Source organism: Malaya genurostris, chromosome 3 (genome assembly GCF_030247185.1).
Source record: "Malaya genurostris strain Urasoe2022 chromosome 3, Malgen_1.1, whole genome shotgun sequence".
Classification (NCBI taxonomy): Eukaryota; Metazoa; Arthropoda; class Insecta; order Diptera; family Culicidae; genus Malaya; species Malaya genurostris.
Genome location: NC_080572.1, coordinates 29462773 through 29479792, shown reverse-complemented (window position 1 = coordinate 29479792; position 17020 = coordinate 29462773). Strand labels below are relative to the sequence as shown.

Below are 17020 nucleotides of genomic sequence, written 5' to 3'. Positions count from 1 at the left end.
AAACAGAGCTGGTCGTCTTTTCAAAAAAGCATGATCCCGCGCAACTTCAGCTTCATATGATGGGAAGAATAATCGAACAGGTTTTGACTTTCAAATACCTCGGGGTGTGGTTTGATTCCAAATGCACGTGGGGAGGACACATTAGGTATCTGATAACGAAATGCCAACAAAGAGTAAATTTTCTTCGAACAATAACAGGGTCTTGGTGGGGTGCTCATCCGCAAGATCTAATAAAATTGTATCAGACAACGATACTTTCAGTGATGGAATATGGATGCGTTTGTTTTCGTTCCGCTGCAAATTCTCATATTATCAAACTTGAGCGAATTCAGTACCGTTGTTTGCGAATTGCTTTAGGCTGCATGCATTCGACACATACAATGAGTCTTGAAGTTCTGGCGGGAGTTCTTCCATTAAAAGATCGATTTTGGGAGCTTTCATCACGCCTGCTAATAAGATGTGATGTGCTGAATCCCATGGTAATTAATAATTTCGAACGACTAGTCGAGCTTCGATCTCAAACAAAATTCATGACAGTATATTTTAACCATATGTCACAGGAAATCAACCCTTCAAGATATATTCCTATCCGTGTCAGCCTCCTAAATGTACCTGACTCAACTTTATTTTTCGACACATCCATGCAGCGCGAAGTGCGTGGAATCCCGGACCACCTACGCTCTATGGAAATCCCAAAAATATTTTCAAGTAAGTTCAGGCATATTAACTCTGAGAAAATGTTTTACACGGACGGATCGCGAATGGAAGAAGCGACAGGGTTTGGTATGTTCAACAATAATGTTTCGGCCTCATTCAAGCTTCAAGAACCTGCATCTGTTTATATAGCAGAGTTAGCAGCAGTTCATTATAGCTTGAATGTAATCGTCACATTATCTCCAAACCATTATTTCCTCTTCACAGATAGTCTGAGTGCAATTGAAGCCATTCGCTCAAACGCTGCTGGCAAAAATGAACCGTTTTTCTTGGGTAAAATAAAACAGTGTCTGAACGACATATTGAATAATAATTATCTAATCACAATAGTTTGGGTTCCGGCTCATTGCTCCATTCCAGGCAATGAAAGAGCCGATATTTTAGCCAAACGTGGTGCTATTGAGGGTGAAATTTATGAGAGACCGATTGCTTTCAACGAATTCTATAGCGCGTCTCGCCAAAGAACACTTGCCAGCTGGCAAGCTTCTTGGGATAAAGATGATCTGGGTCGGTGGATGCACTCAATTATTCCTAAAATATCGACAAAGGCATGGTTCAGGGGACTGGATGTGAGTAGAGATTTCATTCGTGTGATGTCCAGACTCATGTCCAATCACTACACGTTAGATGCACATCTCCTTCGAATTGGACTTTCCGAGACTAATCATTGTGCTTGCGGCGAAGGTTACCGCGATATTGACCATGTTGTTTGGACATGCGTGGAGTTTCGTGATGTCAGATCTCAACTAATAAATTCCTTGCGTACCCAAGGTAGACTATCCAATGTCCCAGTTCGCGACATTCTTGCTTGTCGTGACCTTCCATACATGAAACTTCTTTATCATTTCATTAAATCCATTGGAGTTCCAATTTAAATTTTATTTTATGTTAGACTGTTTTCTCTTCCATGAGTTCAACCAATAGCCAACTATAGGATATTGAATATAAGTGGTGAACTGATACAAACAATCCTGAAATAGTTATAAGATCATGTACAAAATAAATGTATTTTATTTAATGTAATTAAAATAGCAACTCGCTTGATAAAAACAGTGTTTAGATTAACTAATGAGTACCAACATACTAATATGATATTCGAAATGTATTAGGTTTAAACTACTATGTATTGTGGATGCCACGGCGAAGAAAAACTTATGTATATTGCCTATGAAATAAACGTATTTATGAAAAAAAAAAAAAATAGAACAATTAATGACCTTTTGTTTACTGTCTATGTACAATTTAATGACTCATTGAAATTCGGGTTTGAGCCATGGGACAAATGTTGTGCTTGGATTATAAAAGTTTAAACTTCTCGGTCATCTGTGTTAGACGCATGGGCGAGAAAGCGATATCAAATAGTTTGTATGAGTCAGTTTTCTTACCTATAACACTGTAACATGTATCCAGAATTATAACTGTGCTATGAAAAGCACTATTTGCTATTTACCTGTTTACTTAGGGTTCATTAGGATAAACAATAACAACATGAAATTATTAGAATCACGCAGACTAAAGTTTTTCCGCAGTTGAGAACACGCAACAGAGTGTCGTTTCGGAAGTAAAAAGTCCTAGATTGGTTGTCAGTAACCGCAGTAAGCTAATCAGTATCGCGGCGGAATAATGGATTATCGAACTTTACTCGTTCTCATAATAACTAATCTTGACATCCTGGTTCTGGGAATTGTCTATATGAGAGTAAAAAACGAAAGAGGGCCTGCTGCTGTACAAGCCGGTCTCAGTTGTCTGGAACTGTTGGCAGACACTTTCTTCTTCGCGACGGATTCTTCCCAAATTCAAAACATTGTAGTATTTCATCTAGAACATTTAAGTTCGCCGTCCCGTGAAATTGAACTAGGCTTTCTGCAGAGACATCATGAACAATATGCTAAGAAAGGACGACGCAAAGATCATGTGTTTCAACTGAAGGTGATGTCTGACAAGCAGCCGCTGAGTGCAATTCGCAATATTCAGTTTATCGATTATAAACTGATCGATTTCTACGTTATTGTGATCGATGAAAGAACCAAACTGGAGCGAGCAATGCAATACGTGAGCATTTCTTATTCTTTCAATCCCAAAGGAAAATTTATAATCATATACAATAACCCAAACGTACGAAATATGGAAAATCAGATTGCTTTGGAAGCGCTGAGTTTTATGTTTATTGATCATCACTCAGTTAACGTTTTGGTGGCTATTGCTGTTGATTTGATGACTTATAATGTATACACGGGAGATCCCTATCATGGAGAGAAAGATCAGTGCGGTCGGATGAAAACATTGAAGGTTGCAACGGTTGTTAATGGTACATACACAAACAAGTATCTTGCCATAACAATGATACAGATATCGAAAGTTCCTTCTCATATGGAATCATGTACATTTCAACTGTGCGCTCGGGTAGCTTCTCCTTTCATTGGCGATGGTTGCAGAACAGGATTGGAGTTGCAGATCATGCAGCTCTTGAAAGAATCGATGAAGTTCAATATTAACGTTTCTTGTAGTACTATGGAACGTGGGGAGCTGCTGGAAGACGGAATACATTGGTCAGATTTACTGGGCATGGTTCGAGACGATTTGTGCGATATCATTGCAGGATCATTTTATCCTGATTACGACGTGCACATGGATTTCGCAGGGACGACACTGTATTTTTTCGATCATTATACATGGTTCGTGAAAAAAACTGCCTTCGGAAACAATTGGGAAGTGTTGTCAAATATTTTTGAAGTATCTACATGGAAGCTGTTGGCTGCAATTTTGTTGCTATCATCGGTGACTTGGTTCTTTATTGGGTATCATCTTCCAGAGGCCGATAGCCACAAACATTTGGTTATCTGTTCTTTGAACACTTTGTGTGTGTTTCTGGGAATCTCAACCAATAACCGTCCATCGTGCAATTCACTTCGCTTCTTTTTCATTACACTCGTAATATACGGAATGAACGTGACAACCATCTATACCTCAAAGCTTGTATATTCGTTTACTTCGCCACCTCGAACACATCAAATGAACACAGTGCAAGAAATTCTGGACGCAAACTTACCTCTTGGAGGGCGAATGGAGTATGAAGACTGGTTCATGGAAGGTAATGATGAGGATCTTCGTGTCTCGCTTCGATATGATAACTCGGAACAGTTTCATCCTTCCTCAACGAACCTACGAGCAGTTGCAGCAGGGCAACGGGTGGTTCTGATGAGCCGAATGTATGTTTTGAATAGTCACTATCGGAATGATGTACACGGACTATCAAAGAATGTATTTGCCAACCAGTTGGAGATGATCACGGAAAAAGGGTTCCCCTTACTTTCGAAGTTCAATCGGATCATAACTAATTTGAACGATATGGGTATTACCGCGAAATTGTTCCAAAATTTTGTGTATAATGTTACGTACTTGAAGAGTATACGGGAAAGTCTACACCCTGATGAGGAACACGTTGCTGAGAGTAGAAGTGAGATTGTATTGACGTTATCTCATTTACAAAGTGCTTTCATCGCCTACGTGATGGGTATTGTCATTAGTACTGTTGCATTTCTGAGTGAATTGATTGTCAGGACCGGTAGGATTAAAGGATGCATTAGTAATATTCAAACAATTATTGGCAACGTCTCGATCTTTTTTAAGTTGTGCGAACCTCGTATGCAAACTTTACAAATTAAAAAGAGATTAGTAAGAACAAAAAATATTAGAAGATCTAAAATATTTGGCTGATACATTTATAACTTCAATTTTGTGATACAAGGAGTACAATTTAGTGATATATCCTGGTCAACAATAATCGATACGGATAATATTATCGATATTTCAAGGTATGTGAACATTCATATCGATGTCTACTTTTTCTGGACTCCTCCAAAAACCAACCACAAATTTGACTCCTTTTCGCGTATGATGCCTCATGGCAGAACAGAGAAAACAAATAAAACTGTCTTTACGACAATTGCACTTTATATGATAAAACGTCTACACTCTTCCTTGAGCTCGGAAGTTGAACTGGATCGCTTGAAAGGAGTGGAAATTCTCAATCTATAAAAATGACAAATCACCACAATTAAAACTGTATACATTAGATAAACAGTCCTATTGATTGTTTTCCGTCTCCATTTACTTTCCTTTTATGATGCAGATATGTGATTCGTCTCACGGAAACTCATCCCCTTTCTATCGTCGTCACTCCTTCTTGCACGCCCACCTCTAGTGCTGAGATTCTATGGACAATAGTTTATAACGAAACTGGTATGTAATGCTGACATTTGGAATTACCGAATGAATCCTATGCTGCTTGTATTTTTTCTTCTTTATTTCGCAGCTATTCTCAAAAGTAACAACGCATTGAGACAAAATACTTTCCAGCAATCTTGTGCACCACGGGGTCTGTACCATGTTTGGGTTGACATCACCGACAACGACTATTGCGAAGCGGAGATTTCCTACAACACTCGGAGTTTAACAGACCTTTGGCCGCTTTTGAATCAAACCACACTTCCTCCGATCAAATACCATCAGCATCCGCGGAAGCGTCAACTGCTAGTTAAATGGGGAAAAAGCAAGTTCGATATTCACGCAATGCACTATTGTCTAGTGATCAGTCGTGATCACCCACAACGAACACTGTGCCAAGCGCTTGGTAACTCACAACTGGGATCAAAATGTATTGCATCAAGCATGCAAATCCTTCAAAGAATCAATATCGAAGAAGAAAAAAAAGTACCACAAGATGCAAAAACTACCATTGCTTGCACTGGCGTTCGCACAAAACAGTTGATCAAGGGTATGAAGTCAAATAATACCTACTATCTCGATGTATTTGCAATTCACACCCAGAGGAATAATCTTTCCTATCTACTTGGATCTACAATAGTTCGTGTAAATCGACCAAGGCCGACTCAACTTCTTGAAGGAAAACTGTTTGTCGGTAAACTTTCCGCTTTCGGACGACTAACGTTGTTTAGCTTTAAAGTCCCAAAGCGATCACCGGTCAATAGCACACTGAAACTTTTGATAACACCTTGCGGCGGGACCGTCAATTTGGAAATATACCGACTGAAACGTTTGTTTCTTAAGCCAATAACGGATATTTACTACCCTAGGGTAATCAATGTTGGCACTGCTGTTCCGGGAGAGCGTTATCTGATCCAGATTTCCGAAGCGGATGAACACTTCCGTACCAATCGGATACAGATCGCGGTTACTACCAAAGAAGAGTTTGCCAATCTACCACAACTACCTAGCAACACAACGGTAGCCGAGGTAACACAACTCCGAAGCTGCCACGCAACAACTATTGCTTGGTACAGCACACCGGACAGACGAAAGATCAGGTAACTTCTTCAGTCTCAGGTGTGGTAGGACCCTTCTTGGGATTATTTTCTAATCTTATTATTTTCTAATCTTATTTTGGCCTGGCACTCATTTTGTTTTCTGTCGCATTATAGTGAAGGCAGGTTTTATCAACCAATAAAAAAGTGGTAGCGCCACTCGATTCCATATCAACATGGCCAAACACGCTTCCGAAGTGCACTTGCGTTCGTGTATTTGGTCTGAAGTAAGAGTTACAATCAGAGTTTCGGAAAATTTATTCCATGGTGTAGTTGATTATTCCTCGTTCTTTTTTCATTTCGTGCGGTTTATTACGTCTGCATCCGTAATCTGCCTCGCCGGATGGCCATCTGGGAGGATTCTGTGTTTTCAGTCACATCACATAACTCACACCTGCGGTATTTTATTCTTTTGCTCTTTCCGTTGCTTCCGGTCGCGCCATCTAGGAGAAAAGTTTCCATTTCCATTTTTTTGCACAACTCCGAAACCGGAAGTCAGATCCAAATGAAATTCAGGAATTTAGTATGGGACTTGAAGGGATTTTGTTTGAATCTAAGTTTGTGAAAATCGGTTTAACCATCTCCGAAAAAAGTTGGTGCACTTATTTTCATAATTTTTTCACATTTTACCCCATAACTCCGGAACCGGAAGTCGGATCCAAATGAAATTCAGGAACTTAGTATGGGACCTAAAGAGCTTTCATTTGTAGAAATCGGTTCATCAATCTCCGAAAAAAGTTGGCGCACTTATTTTCACAATTTTAGCAGATTTTACCCCATAATTCCAAAATTGGAAGTCGGATCCTAATAATATTCAAGAATTTTGAATGGGACCACAAGACCTTTCATTTGAATCTAACTTTGTGAAAATCGGTTAAGCCATCTCCGAGCAAAGTTTGTACAAAAAAACGTTACAAAAAATTTTTTTCAGATAATGACAGATGACAAACCCCGTTCTAGTCCGGAGCGAAAGAAGTGCGGCTTCAACATCCTCTTTTCGCTGTTCATGTTCGCCAGGAACTTTTTCACTGTTTGGTCGATTGCATCGACCTCCCAGCCAAGCACACGCAGTGATGTAGCCACGTTTCCCTCGGTCTTCCTCTTCAGCTTCCATTGGAGTTTCTTGTTGCTCAGGGTCTTCGGCCATCCGAAACCTGGCTTTCTTTCGGTGCTCTAATTGTCGTCTAATAGTGCCAAGATATTGTAGATAACGTAACGGGCGTATCCGGCGTCCACAAAGGGCAGCACGATGTCTGTTTTAGACGCGGCGGGGTGCCGTTCTTTGAACGCGCACGCTCCTGAATGGAGTTGCTTCACTGTTTTTGCCATTACGGTTAGAGTTCGACTGATAGAGCTGTCATGGGTTAATATGACTGATACTTCATGGGTAGTTTCGTCAGTGCGGGTGAACAGTGTAGTTTCGTTATTGTCTCAAACTTGTGTGTCCTTTTCCGTTGATACTATACACTTTTCAAAATAGAGTGTAAATATATTTCCTGCGAACTGAATCAGTTTTAAAAATGGGGGTCCGCGGAGAACTGTTATGGTTCCAAAGGAGTCCGCGAAATAGAAAAGTTTGGAATTTATTGTTATAGTGAATTGTGTTGTGTGACACTTTTTCTGTAAGAAAAAAAAGGTATTTTTATAGCGAGGATTTCGTTTTATTTACGCAGATATTGCACATACATATTCAAGCAGTACACAAAGCATCAGTACTACAGTGATATAAAGATGCCATCCTACTGTGAACTGGAGATTCGAAACATTGATAACAATCCTCAGTTGCAGCAAATGCAATGCATCTTCGCAGATCAAACGTAAGATGATTTTAGCTTACCAATTATATCAAGAGCAATCAATTTAAAAACCTTTTCCTTTCAGAAACTACACCGACATCGTACCCAATTCGATGACTATCAGTAACCTAGCGCCGGCCCACTACTATATGATCTTTGTAACGGCTAGTCTGGGAAATGGGCGCAGTATACCGTACCGATCGGCACGAATCAAGACCCATCCGTATTGTCGGGAGAATGACACTAGTCTTTATCAACAGCAAAGGTTACGTGGAGTTTCGGTGATAAAGAACCAGCAGCAACTGCCGCACTTCCGTAGTAACAGTAGTAACATGTTGAAATTAGTAGGTTCTCACAAACAGAAACAAATCACCGATCGACGGAACAATCGACTTAGACGGGATAATAAGTAGAATGGGGTTCGAACTTTCGATTTCATCTGATGGTGAACCATACAGACAATATTTGATTCACACAAAGCAACGGTTCAAATATTCTGCAGACAAACAATCTCCCCACCAAAGACATGTGTGAGCACAGATAAATTCAGTCTAATTGGTTTGGCACCGGATCAAAGTCGAGCAGACTAATTTCTGTAAAGTCAGACGGGACACTAGAAATGGGAATGGAGCCCTGATTTATAGTTTTCACATCCCTATGTTACACACAATCTGATGTTCAAGGATAGGGTGGATACTAGTTCAAGCTGCACGCTTATGTAAAAGAATCGTTCTAGTTGTTTTTCTTTTGGTACGCTTGTCGATTTCAGATAACAGAAACGGTTTAATATAAACCCAACGGCTACAATAGATATCTCTAGATAGATTCTTAGTGGCACCCCAGTACACATACTCAATTTCGGGACAGGCGTTTATGAACAGTTGGAGTATTGTTCGAGAAAAAAAACAACGCACCGAAATTGTTTTCTACCAATTTTTTTCGAGCTACAGCATGTGGGGCTACAAGTATACGGCTCCGTATTTGAATACGTATGTATACCTAGAGACTAACGGTATGCTGAAAAAGTAGAATAAAATGTATTTCTTCAATAAATTAAGCTAGAGACAGCAGTGAGACAAGCTTGGGCACAAAGTGTAAAAGTTATAAAATTTATTGTCACCAAAAGGATATTTTAATCATATACTTGTAGGAACTATTTACAATTATAGGAAAACCGTTGTTATTAAAACGTAAAAATGCTTTTTTCTCTGCTACCGTTGAGTGGGAGTTTGAAAAAGAAGCATCAGCACATTGTTATAGGTGGAATGATGTCATTTTTTTCATGAAAATTCATAATGCTGCAACGGAGAAAACTGAATTTGCGCCTTTCATCTCTCTCTGTTTTCCTAAGATTGCAAATTGTATCTTAATATACTTATGAATAAGTGTAGTTTTTGAGTGCTTCAAGTGTTTTGCTTAGTTCACAGGATAGCCATAGATGAGGAACATTTGATTGTAGTTCTACAGATTTTGCCATGTAGCACATTGTGTTTTGTATAGTAAACAATAAGAATCATATTAACCAAAATAACAATAGTTTTGGTAACTGGAATGAGCAAGTTGTACTTAAGTTTAAGAGTAAAGTCTTAAATATAGGATTTTTAAGTCGAGTGCATTCTGCTTATATATTGATTTTATAAGCATTATCATACTTCTATTCTTCGGAAGAATATTTATTCAAAAATTATTTGTAATATTGTGATCGCATTGTAGAAGTTTCTACAAATAAACACAGTGTTCTTCTATGGTTGAGTATAATTTTTGCATTTTGAGAAACAATCCCATCACAGAATAAAAATCGAAAAAATTTAAAATATTTTTCTGCCCGTCTTAAAGATTTTTGAAGGAAATATAATAAAGGACTCTTTTTCATAGGAAAGTGATGAGAATGGAAATCTTAAGAATTGAATATGTTCATTATGTAATATTATCTCCACGATGGTCCTACAATGAAACAGAGATCAAAGCCAGTCCAAACGAGCCGCCTGAGAAACTCACGTTACGAATAATGTAGCAAACAACGAGGAACGCAACAATCGCTAACGACCAAGGCAGCATATAAGATACTGCGATTGGAAGCTCGGGACATGAAATTGCAAACCGTTTGGCTGCCCAGAGGGCGATCGAATGCGCAGAAGGTGTGGGAAAGAAGATATAAAATGGTTACCTTCTGCCAGTATTGTGGAACTGTCAGTGTATTAGAAACTGACTTTATAGAGTAACGAAGGTTTTGAAGCCACTCTGATATATTTCGGTCCGGCGGGTACATTTCTGGATGTAATCAAAATGAAATACATCTTGTCTCAGAATTTTAAAGATTGAGTACTTCATTTTGGATTAAAACCAAAAATGTAAGGGTCAAAGTGGCTAAAAAACCTCCGTTACCCTAGTACTAGGAAAATTGCACCAGGGCGTTATCGTATGGTGAACAGCGACGACCACCTTGCGTTCACCTGACCATAATATAGAATACCGAATCGACCATGTTCTCATTGACAAGAGCAAGAGTAAAAATACTACAAAACTGCACGAGAGCGTACGATGAACGGTATGGAAAAACGCGGAGCAGACAGAGTTCGGTTTATACGGAGAAAACAAGTGCCACCAGAAAGATCGAGTTTGCAATACCGCGAAAATGATGCAAGGAAATTCTATGAAAAGATGAACTGCTCACGTAGAGACCACACGTCACACGCTGAGATGTGGGGAGATGACAGTTGCATCCTTCTCACGAACGAATGTGTGGGATCGACATGTAGAAGCCATACCACAACGAGCATTTGAATGGTGAAAAACAGGATACAAATAACGTGTTATAAGTGCACCCTCAGCCGATCATCTTCGATCTATCGGAGATAGATAAAAAGATTGGTAAACTGAAGAACAACAAACCCGTTGGGAATGACCAATTGTCAGGTGAGCTGCTTAAATATGGAGGAGACACACCGGCTAGAGCTCTGCACAGGATGATTTCTAAGTTTTGGGAGAATGAGATTTGATCGCAGGAATGAAATCTATCAAATGGGTGATAAGCTCGACTGCTACAACTATCGCGCAGTCATTTTGCTGAACGTCGCTTCTAAGGTTCTCTTTCAAATCCGTTGGCGTCGCCAATCATCAATAGCTAAAGAATTCGTAGGATCGTACAAAGCAGGATTTACTGGTGCCCGCGCTACTACGGATCACATGTTTACGATAACTACTTCAGAAATGTCACGAATACAACGTACTCACGCATCACTTATTCAATCACTATTTGATTTTAAAGCGGCATACGACACAATCGATTAAAACCGGTTATGGCAGATTATGCACAAAAATGGGTTTCCGGATAAACTGACACGATTAGTTAAAGCAACGATGAACAGAGTGATGCGTTGCATCCGAGTATCTGGGACACGCTCGAGTCTCTTGGATTTTCGGAGAGGACTACGGCAAGGTGATTCACTCTCTTGTCTCTTGTTCAATATTAGGTTTTTTACCGTTACTGCTAACCAGTGCTGTCAACTGTTTTTTCCAAAAATCTGTATTTGGCGAAAAAACTATCTGTACAATATCTTTCTCGAAAAATCAAACATCAATTTAGTGCGAAAACTGATTTTGCGACAAAAAAAAAAAAAAAAAAAGGTCGCTCGACCTGGTTTACCCCTATGGAATCCAACACAAAAACTGAAAATCGGTATTTATCTGTATGAAAATTGAAATATCGGTATTTTGAGAGAGCATATCTGTATTCCTGTATCGAGTCCAAAAATCGGTATAAATACCGAGAAATCGGTATAGTTGGCAGCGCTGCTGCTAACCTCAATCGGATGAACACATTTTGACAGTTCAGAAGTACTGTTTGTAAACAGAAATTTCTTTTGTTTGTTTATTGACAAATTGGATCAGACCATTTACGGTCCGTATCGCCTCCGTAGTTTTAAAACATTTGTTCACGATTGAATACGGTTCGTTTTTGATATTTATTAAATAAAAGTGACCTAATAGCTATTAGGTTTTTTATCGTGAGGACACAAATGAACAAGTATTCATCCTTGACAGTTCAGAGGTACTGTTTACAAACAAGCTTAAACAAAAATCGAAGAGCACATCTGAAACAATCATCTTTACACTTTGCAACTAGTCACTTTTATTTAATAAATATCAAAAACGAACCGTATTCAATCGTGAACAAATGTTTTAAAACTTTATTTAGGCGATACGGACCGTAAATGGTCTGATCCAATTTGTCAATAAACAAACAAAAGAAATTTCTGTTTACAAACAGTACTGCTGAACTGTCAAAATGTGTTCATCCGATTGAGGTTAGCAGTGACGGTAAAAAACCTAATTAGGTTTTGCACGATGACGACACAAATGAACTGCCGATGAATCAAGTTCATCTTTGACAGTTGCCGTGTACTTGTTTTGTTTTGCGACTGCAAGTTAAAAATTGAAAAAATGACGAAAAAGAGCCTGTTAAAAACGTATTCCACAGGGAAAATAACTAAAAAGATTGCCCTGTATGTGTTTCCAGCATCAAGGAGCGATTTATGTATGAATCTGTTGAGTGTGAGGCGTCTTACAATTTTTACATTCGAACGATGAACTTCTGATGAACTTTTAATCTGTAAACAAGTACACGTCGACTGTCAAAAAAAGTTCATTCTGTTCATTTTTGTGAGGTTATGTCATGTTCGTGCAAAACCTAATAGAAGGAGTGATTCGATGAACGCACTGACACGATCTTCCGAGAGTCTCCGCAGCTATTAGGTTTTGCACGATGACGACACAAATGAACTGCCGATGAATCAAGTTCATCTTTGACAGTTGCCGTGTACTTGTTTTGTTTTGCGACTGCAAGTTAAAAATTGAAAAAAAATGACGAAAAAGTGCCTGTTAAAAACGTATTCCACAGTGAAAATAACTAAAAAGATTGCCCTGTATGTGTTTCCAGGATCAAGGAGCGATATATGTATAATAATCTGTTGAGTGTGGGGCGACTTTCAATTTTTACATTCGAACGATGAACTTCTGATGAACTTTTAAACTGTAAACAAGTACACGTCGACTGTCAAAAAAGTTCATTTTTGTGAGGTTATGTCATGTTCGTGCAAAACCTAATTCAATTTCGCTGACGACGTTGGTATTATGACACGTAACTTTGACATAATGATGAAAACATACATCGAACTGATAATCGATGCTAGGCTGGTCGGACTGAATGCGTTTAAAACAGACGCCTACTTCAGCAGAAAATCGTGTATACTTTGGACTCAGAAATTGGTCATCTACAAAACGCTCCTCAAGTTGCAATCCGAAGTTAGTTCTGATTAGTCATCTAAACTATGTTGCAACAATAGTTCGATCATGTTTTGTATGTTACACTGGTTAAAACAAGGTGACAACAATGTTTCTTCATAAAACAATTTATTACAAAACAGTCATTTAGGTTTCCGAGCACAACATCTTTTTGTCATATTGAACTAATTATCATTTATAAGTTATCGGTACTTATTTGAAACATATAATCAATCACAGCTATGCTGTTTGCTACTAGTTGAAAATAAGTTTATTTCAAGTTGCGATGAACACCATTATGAACACATAACCCGGGCTGATGTAAATAGCAAACAAAGATCAAAATGATGACAAATTTTACCATCATATCTTGTCTTGATGTTTCTGTGTTATTATGACGATACTTAATATGTTCTTGATATTCCATCGAAAGAATCAAGAAATTGTACAATATCTGTTTAGCATCAAAACTATTTATATCTTATTTCGTTAATAATGAGGCATTCTAATTTCATTAAGTACAATAGATGTAGTAGTTCTATCTCTGAATAAAATACAAAATTGAATAAACTACATCAGCATCAGATAAGAGAAATGCTTATGATATTATTCTATTCTGAATGCTAGAATATCGAATACTTGACTCAAATACGTCTTCTATAAATATTTTCTTCTTGCTTTGATATTATAATGACAGCATTACATATTGTGTTGCTTTTTTCTCAAGTAGACTTCGTTATGATTTTTGATATTTCAATTCTTAATTCAAACTAAACATATTTAGAATTTTCTACCATTGAGATGTTTGGTTTTAATAATAAAATTTACTATTGGTTTTTCAAATAACTTCTACTCGGGGAGCGCATGTATAAATGGTTACTGTGAATTGATATAGCAGTAACATAGAGATTACAAGATTATAACATACCTACAATTCATACAATGATTCATAAAGCTTTCGGAAGGTTTTAGTAAAGTAATGATAACGAAAACGCAACATCGAAAACTATTATGGCATCGCAAAAAGTGTGTGAAACATGAATAAAACAAGGATATGATTGCTTTTAAAATTACTTTTTGATGAGAACAATAAGTGGTTGAATCGCAATTTTTCTTCTGTGTACTGCAATAAACATGAAGATAGTTATATTTGGATTGCACATCGATCGCGAGAATATTATAATTAACATTAGAGTTCGAAATAATAACTAATAAGAATTTAGTGTACATGGATTACTTTTGAACATTAAGAACGTAGGATAGTTTAATTGTTTGTGTTCAATATCTCTACAAACAGATTTTGATTGAGGGCGCATTAACAAATCTAATTAAAATTGAATTTCGCTTGTTGAGTTAAGATGTATCCCAATCATCACACCGTAATAAGTGCTGATATAAGTCTGGTCTTGTTGTTAAATTTTCAAAAAGAAAAATGGCTCAAAATGCTGATCTGGATTTGACTAATTTGTATGGATATACCGCAATGTATAACCGGTAAGGAAAAACAAGAGTATTATCACAAGTATGCAATGTGCTTGTGATTATCGATAATCGAGACTCCTACGAACGAGACACCGTCAACGGCTTATCGTTTACAGATAGTGTAACAACCAATTCTGTCCAAAAGTAATCACTTGTCATTTGCATATGCACGACAAAATATGAACAATTCAATATCGTTTAGCAAACTATTAATCCAGTCTTTGCTTATATACGCACTTTTTAGTTCAATGTCCCAGCATTGCTTTATTTTCTCGTGACCAAACTTTCCTTGTGTTCACATAAACCTTATCAACCATTTTCCTCACCCCATCGACATGGGCTCGTTGGAAAACCTGCATAGTGGAGGGCACTTTCCCATGCAAGCGATATTCAATTCTAGTCGTAAATCTGACCTCTTCGTACTTCAACGAGGCCATCGATCCTTGTGTAAAACCGATGAAAGATGAAGTATTTAAAATCAATCGCATTGTAATTCTACGGGTTCAGTTCTCGTGTTCGTGTTCCCGACATGGCATTCGCCATCAGTGAAAACGTCTTCAATTGGTTGATATCATCGAATTTTACACCTGTCTTTCTAAAGGATTTAAATGTAAGTGTCTCCGAAGAGACATTTCTTTCTTATTTTGAAAGCGACCTGAAAAATCTAACTACGGAACAAAGAACAACTTTTACAGTGATTGTTATGACGATACTGATATTGGCTATTTTCGGAAATATTATAACAATCATCACAAATATTAAGAGGTGAAATGCGTGAACACAATTTATCGTATGATTAGTGACTACAATTTCTCCATTATTAGGGAACAACGTCATTTGTTTCGAGCCTGTTTGCTTTCGTTGGCATTTAGTGATATTCTGTTCGTAACAATAACCTCTGTAACATACCTTTCTCAGTTTCAAAACGAGTACAATTCTATATGGGTAAGTTATTTGTTCGGTGATCTCAACTTGTTTTTAACTATATTTTTTTCTCATTCACATTTTCTTCAGACTCTCGGTGAACTCACATGTTCATTTGCGCCTTATTTTCAAACTCTCGCTATTTTGGTGAACAGTGCGACTCTAGTGGCAATCGCACTGGATCGCTATATGGCCGTTATGCAACTAACTAAAGGAAACTACGAGCCGAGCAAAGTATTCTGCATAACCTGTGCAGTCCTTATCTGGGGTCTCTCTGCTGGAGTATCTAGTCCCATGTTGACTCTATATCAAATCTATGACATAGTAGTTCTGATTATGGATCCATCAAACCCTGAAATAGTAAATGGATCTTTTCTTGCCAAAATATGTGCAACAGACAAAAGCAAGAACGGCTACTATTTTGGTATTATATTTACTATAATCTTCTTACCACTTTCGCTGTCATTCATCTGGCTAAACTCTATAATCGCAAAGGAAATCTGGATTCGTCGACATCCAATCGACAGGCATACAAAAGCAAATAAGAATCCTTCCTCTGGAACTTCTAGGGATCGACAAACCACTACAACAAACACTAGCTCGACAAATCCAATTGAGCGACCCATCAACACCTTATCACAGGCTATTTTTTCCTCCCCGAAGTGCATCTGTTCCAACTGCGTTGAACTTTATGTTCCTCCTAGATGCCCTGCACCACCGCCTTCTATACTGAAGCCCGCAAATAATAAAAGCAATAAAACCATGATTAAGAATAGCCCAGCAACGTTATCTCGCCAAAAACGTCAATTGCGCATGTTCAAGGCCATTGTCTTTATCATGACTGTGTTCTTGATATGTCGATTGCCACACTGGATATATCTGATGATAAAGATGCACGGCATTGCCGCCACCAACGTCTACTGGATACTGCATTACTCCTTCGGTATTGTGGCTATGATTAATTGTGTACTGAATCCATTGATTTACACTTTTCTGAGTGAGACCATCAAAATGACTGTATTCCTGCACACGATTTGTGGTCGATTCTGCAAAGACCCATGCCGAAATCAGAACCATACAAAGCACTGTAAACCTAAGCAAAACAGGACTGGCACCGTGAAAGCAAACCGTACGCATAGCGATGGAATTTTTTTTATTAATAGATAGGAGCTAAATACAATGATATAGGTTTTAAATGTAACGATTTTCCAAAAATATTAATCATTACTTATATGTTTTTCAAGCCATTAGTTTAACCCAGGAAATTAAATTCACCACTTATCGATTTAACCCTAATGTAGGCAACACAGTATAGCTTTTTCCTATGGATGCTTGGGAATTAAGCTTTTTCCGGATACGCAAGAATAACAAATAAAAACTGAATTAATATTTTTTCACCATCTTATCATTCAAAAATATCCTTTAATTACAATAACAATAAAAAATAATATTTGGATAGGTGAGCCGCCTATTTCATTCTTAGTTATTCCTTTAAGG

At 37.9% G+C, this 17020-nt stretch overlaps 2 protein-coding genes across 2 annotated transcripts in view; both read left to right on the top strand.

The window, feature by feature from the left end:
• The window catches only part of LOC131435764 (protein NDNF), a 57143-nt gene extending 47564 nt beyond the window's left edge, over positions 1-9579 (top strand). The window contains exons 3-6 of the mRNA XM_058603951.1: positions 4847-4956; positions 5030-6041; positions 7712-7855; positions 7920-9579. Of these exons, the coding sequence (XP_058459934.1) occupies positions 4847-4956; positions 5030-6041; positions 7712-7855; positions 7920-8247 (1594 nt within the window). The 3' untranslated portion in view covers positions 8248-9579. The remainder of the gene's footprint in view (positions 1-4846; positions 4957-5029; positions 6042-7711; positions 7856-7919) is intronic.
• Positions 9580-14407: 4828 nt separating this feature from the next.
• LOC131433750 (alpha-2A adrenergic receptor) lies at positions 14408-16690 on the top strand. The gene is made up of 3 exons (XM_058600344.1): positions 14408-15364; positions 15424-15544; positions 15614-16690. The coding sequence occupies exons 1-3, from the start codon at positions 15129-15131 to the stop codon at positions 16688-16690; spliced, it is 1434 nt and encodes a 477-aa protein (XP_058456327.1). The 5' UTR covers positions 14408-15128.
• The last annotated feature ends 330 nt before the right edge of the window (positions 16691-17020 follow it).

Coding starts and splice junctions, on each gene's coding strand:
- LOC131433750 (XM_058600344.1), top strand. CDS start 15,129: ATGGCATTCGCCATCAGTGAAAACGTCTTCAATTGGTTGATATCATCG. Junction 15,365..15,423: donor ATCATCACAAATATTAAGAG/GTGAAATGCGTG, acceptor CTCCATTATTAG/GGAACAACGTCATTTGTTTC. Junction 15,545..15,613: donor ACGAGTACAATTCTATATGG/GTAAGTTATTTG, acceptor CATTTTCTTCAG/ACTCTCGGTGAACTCACATG.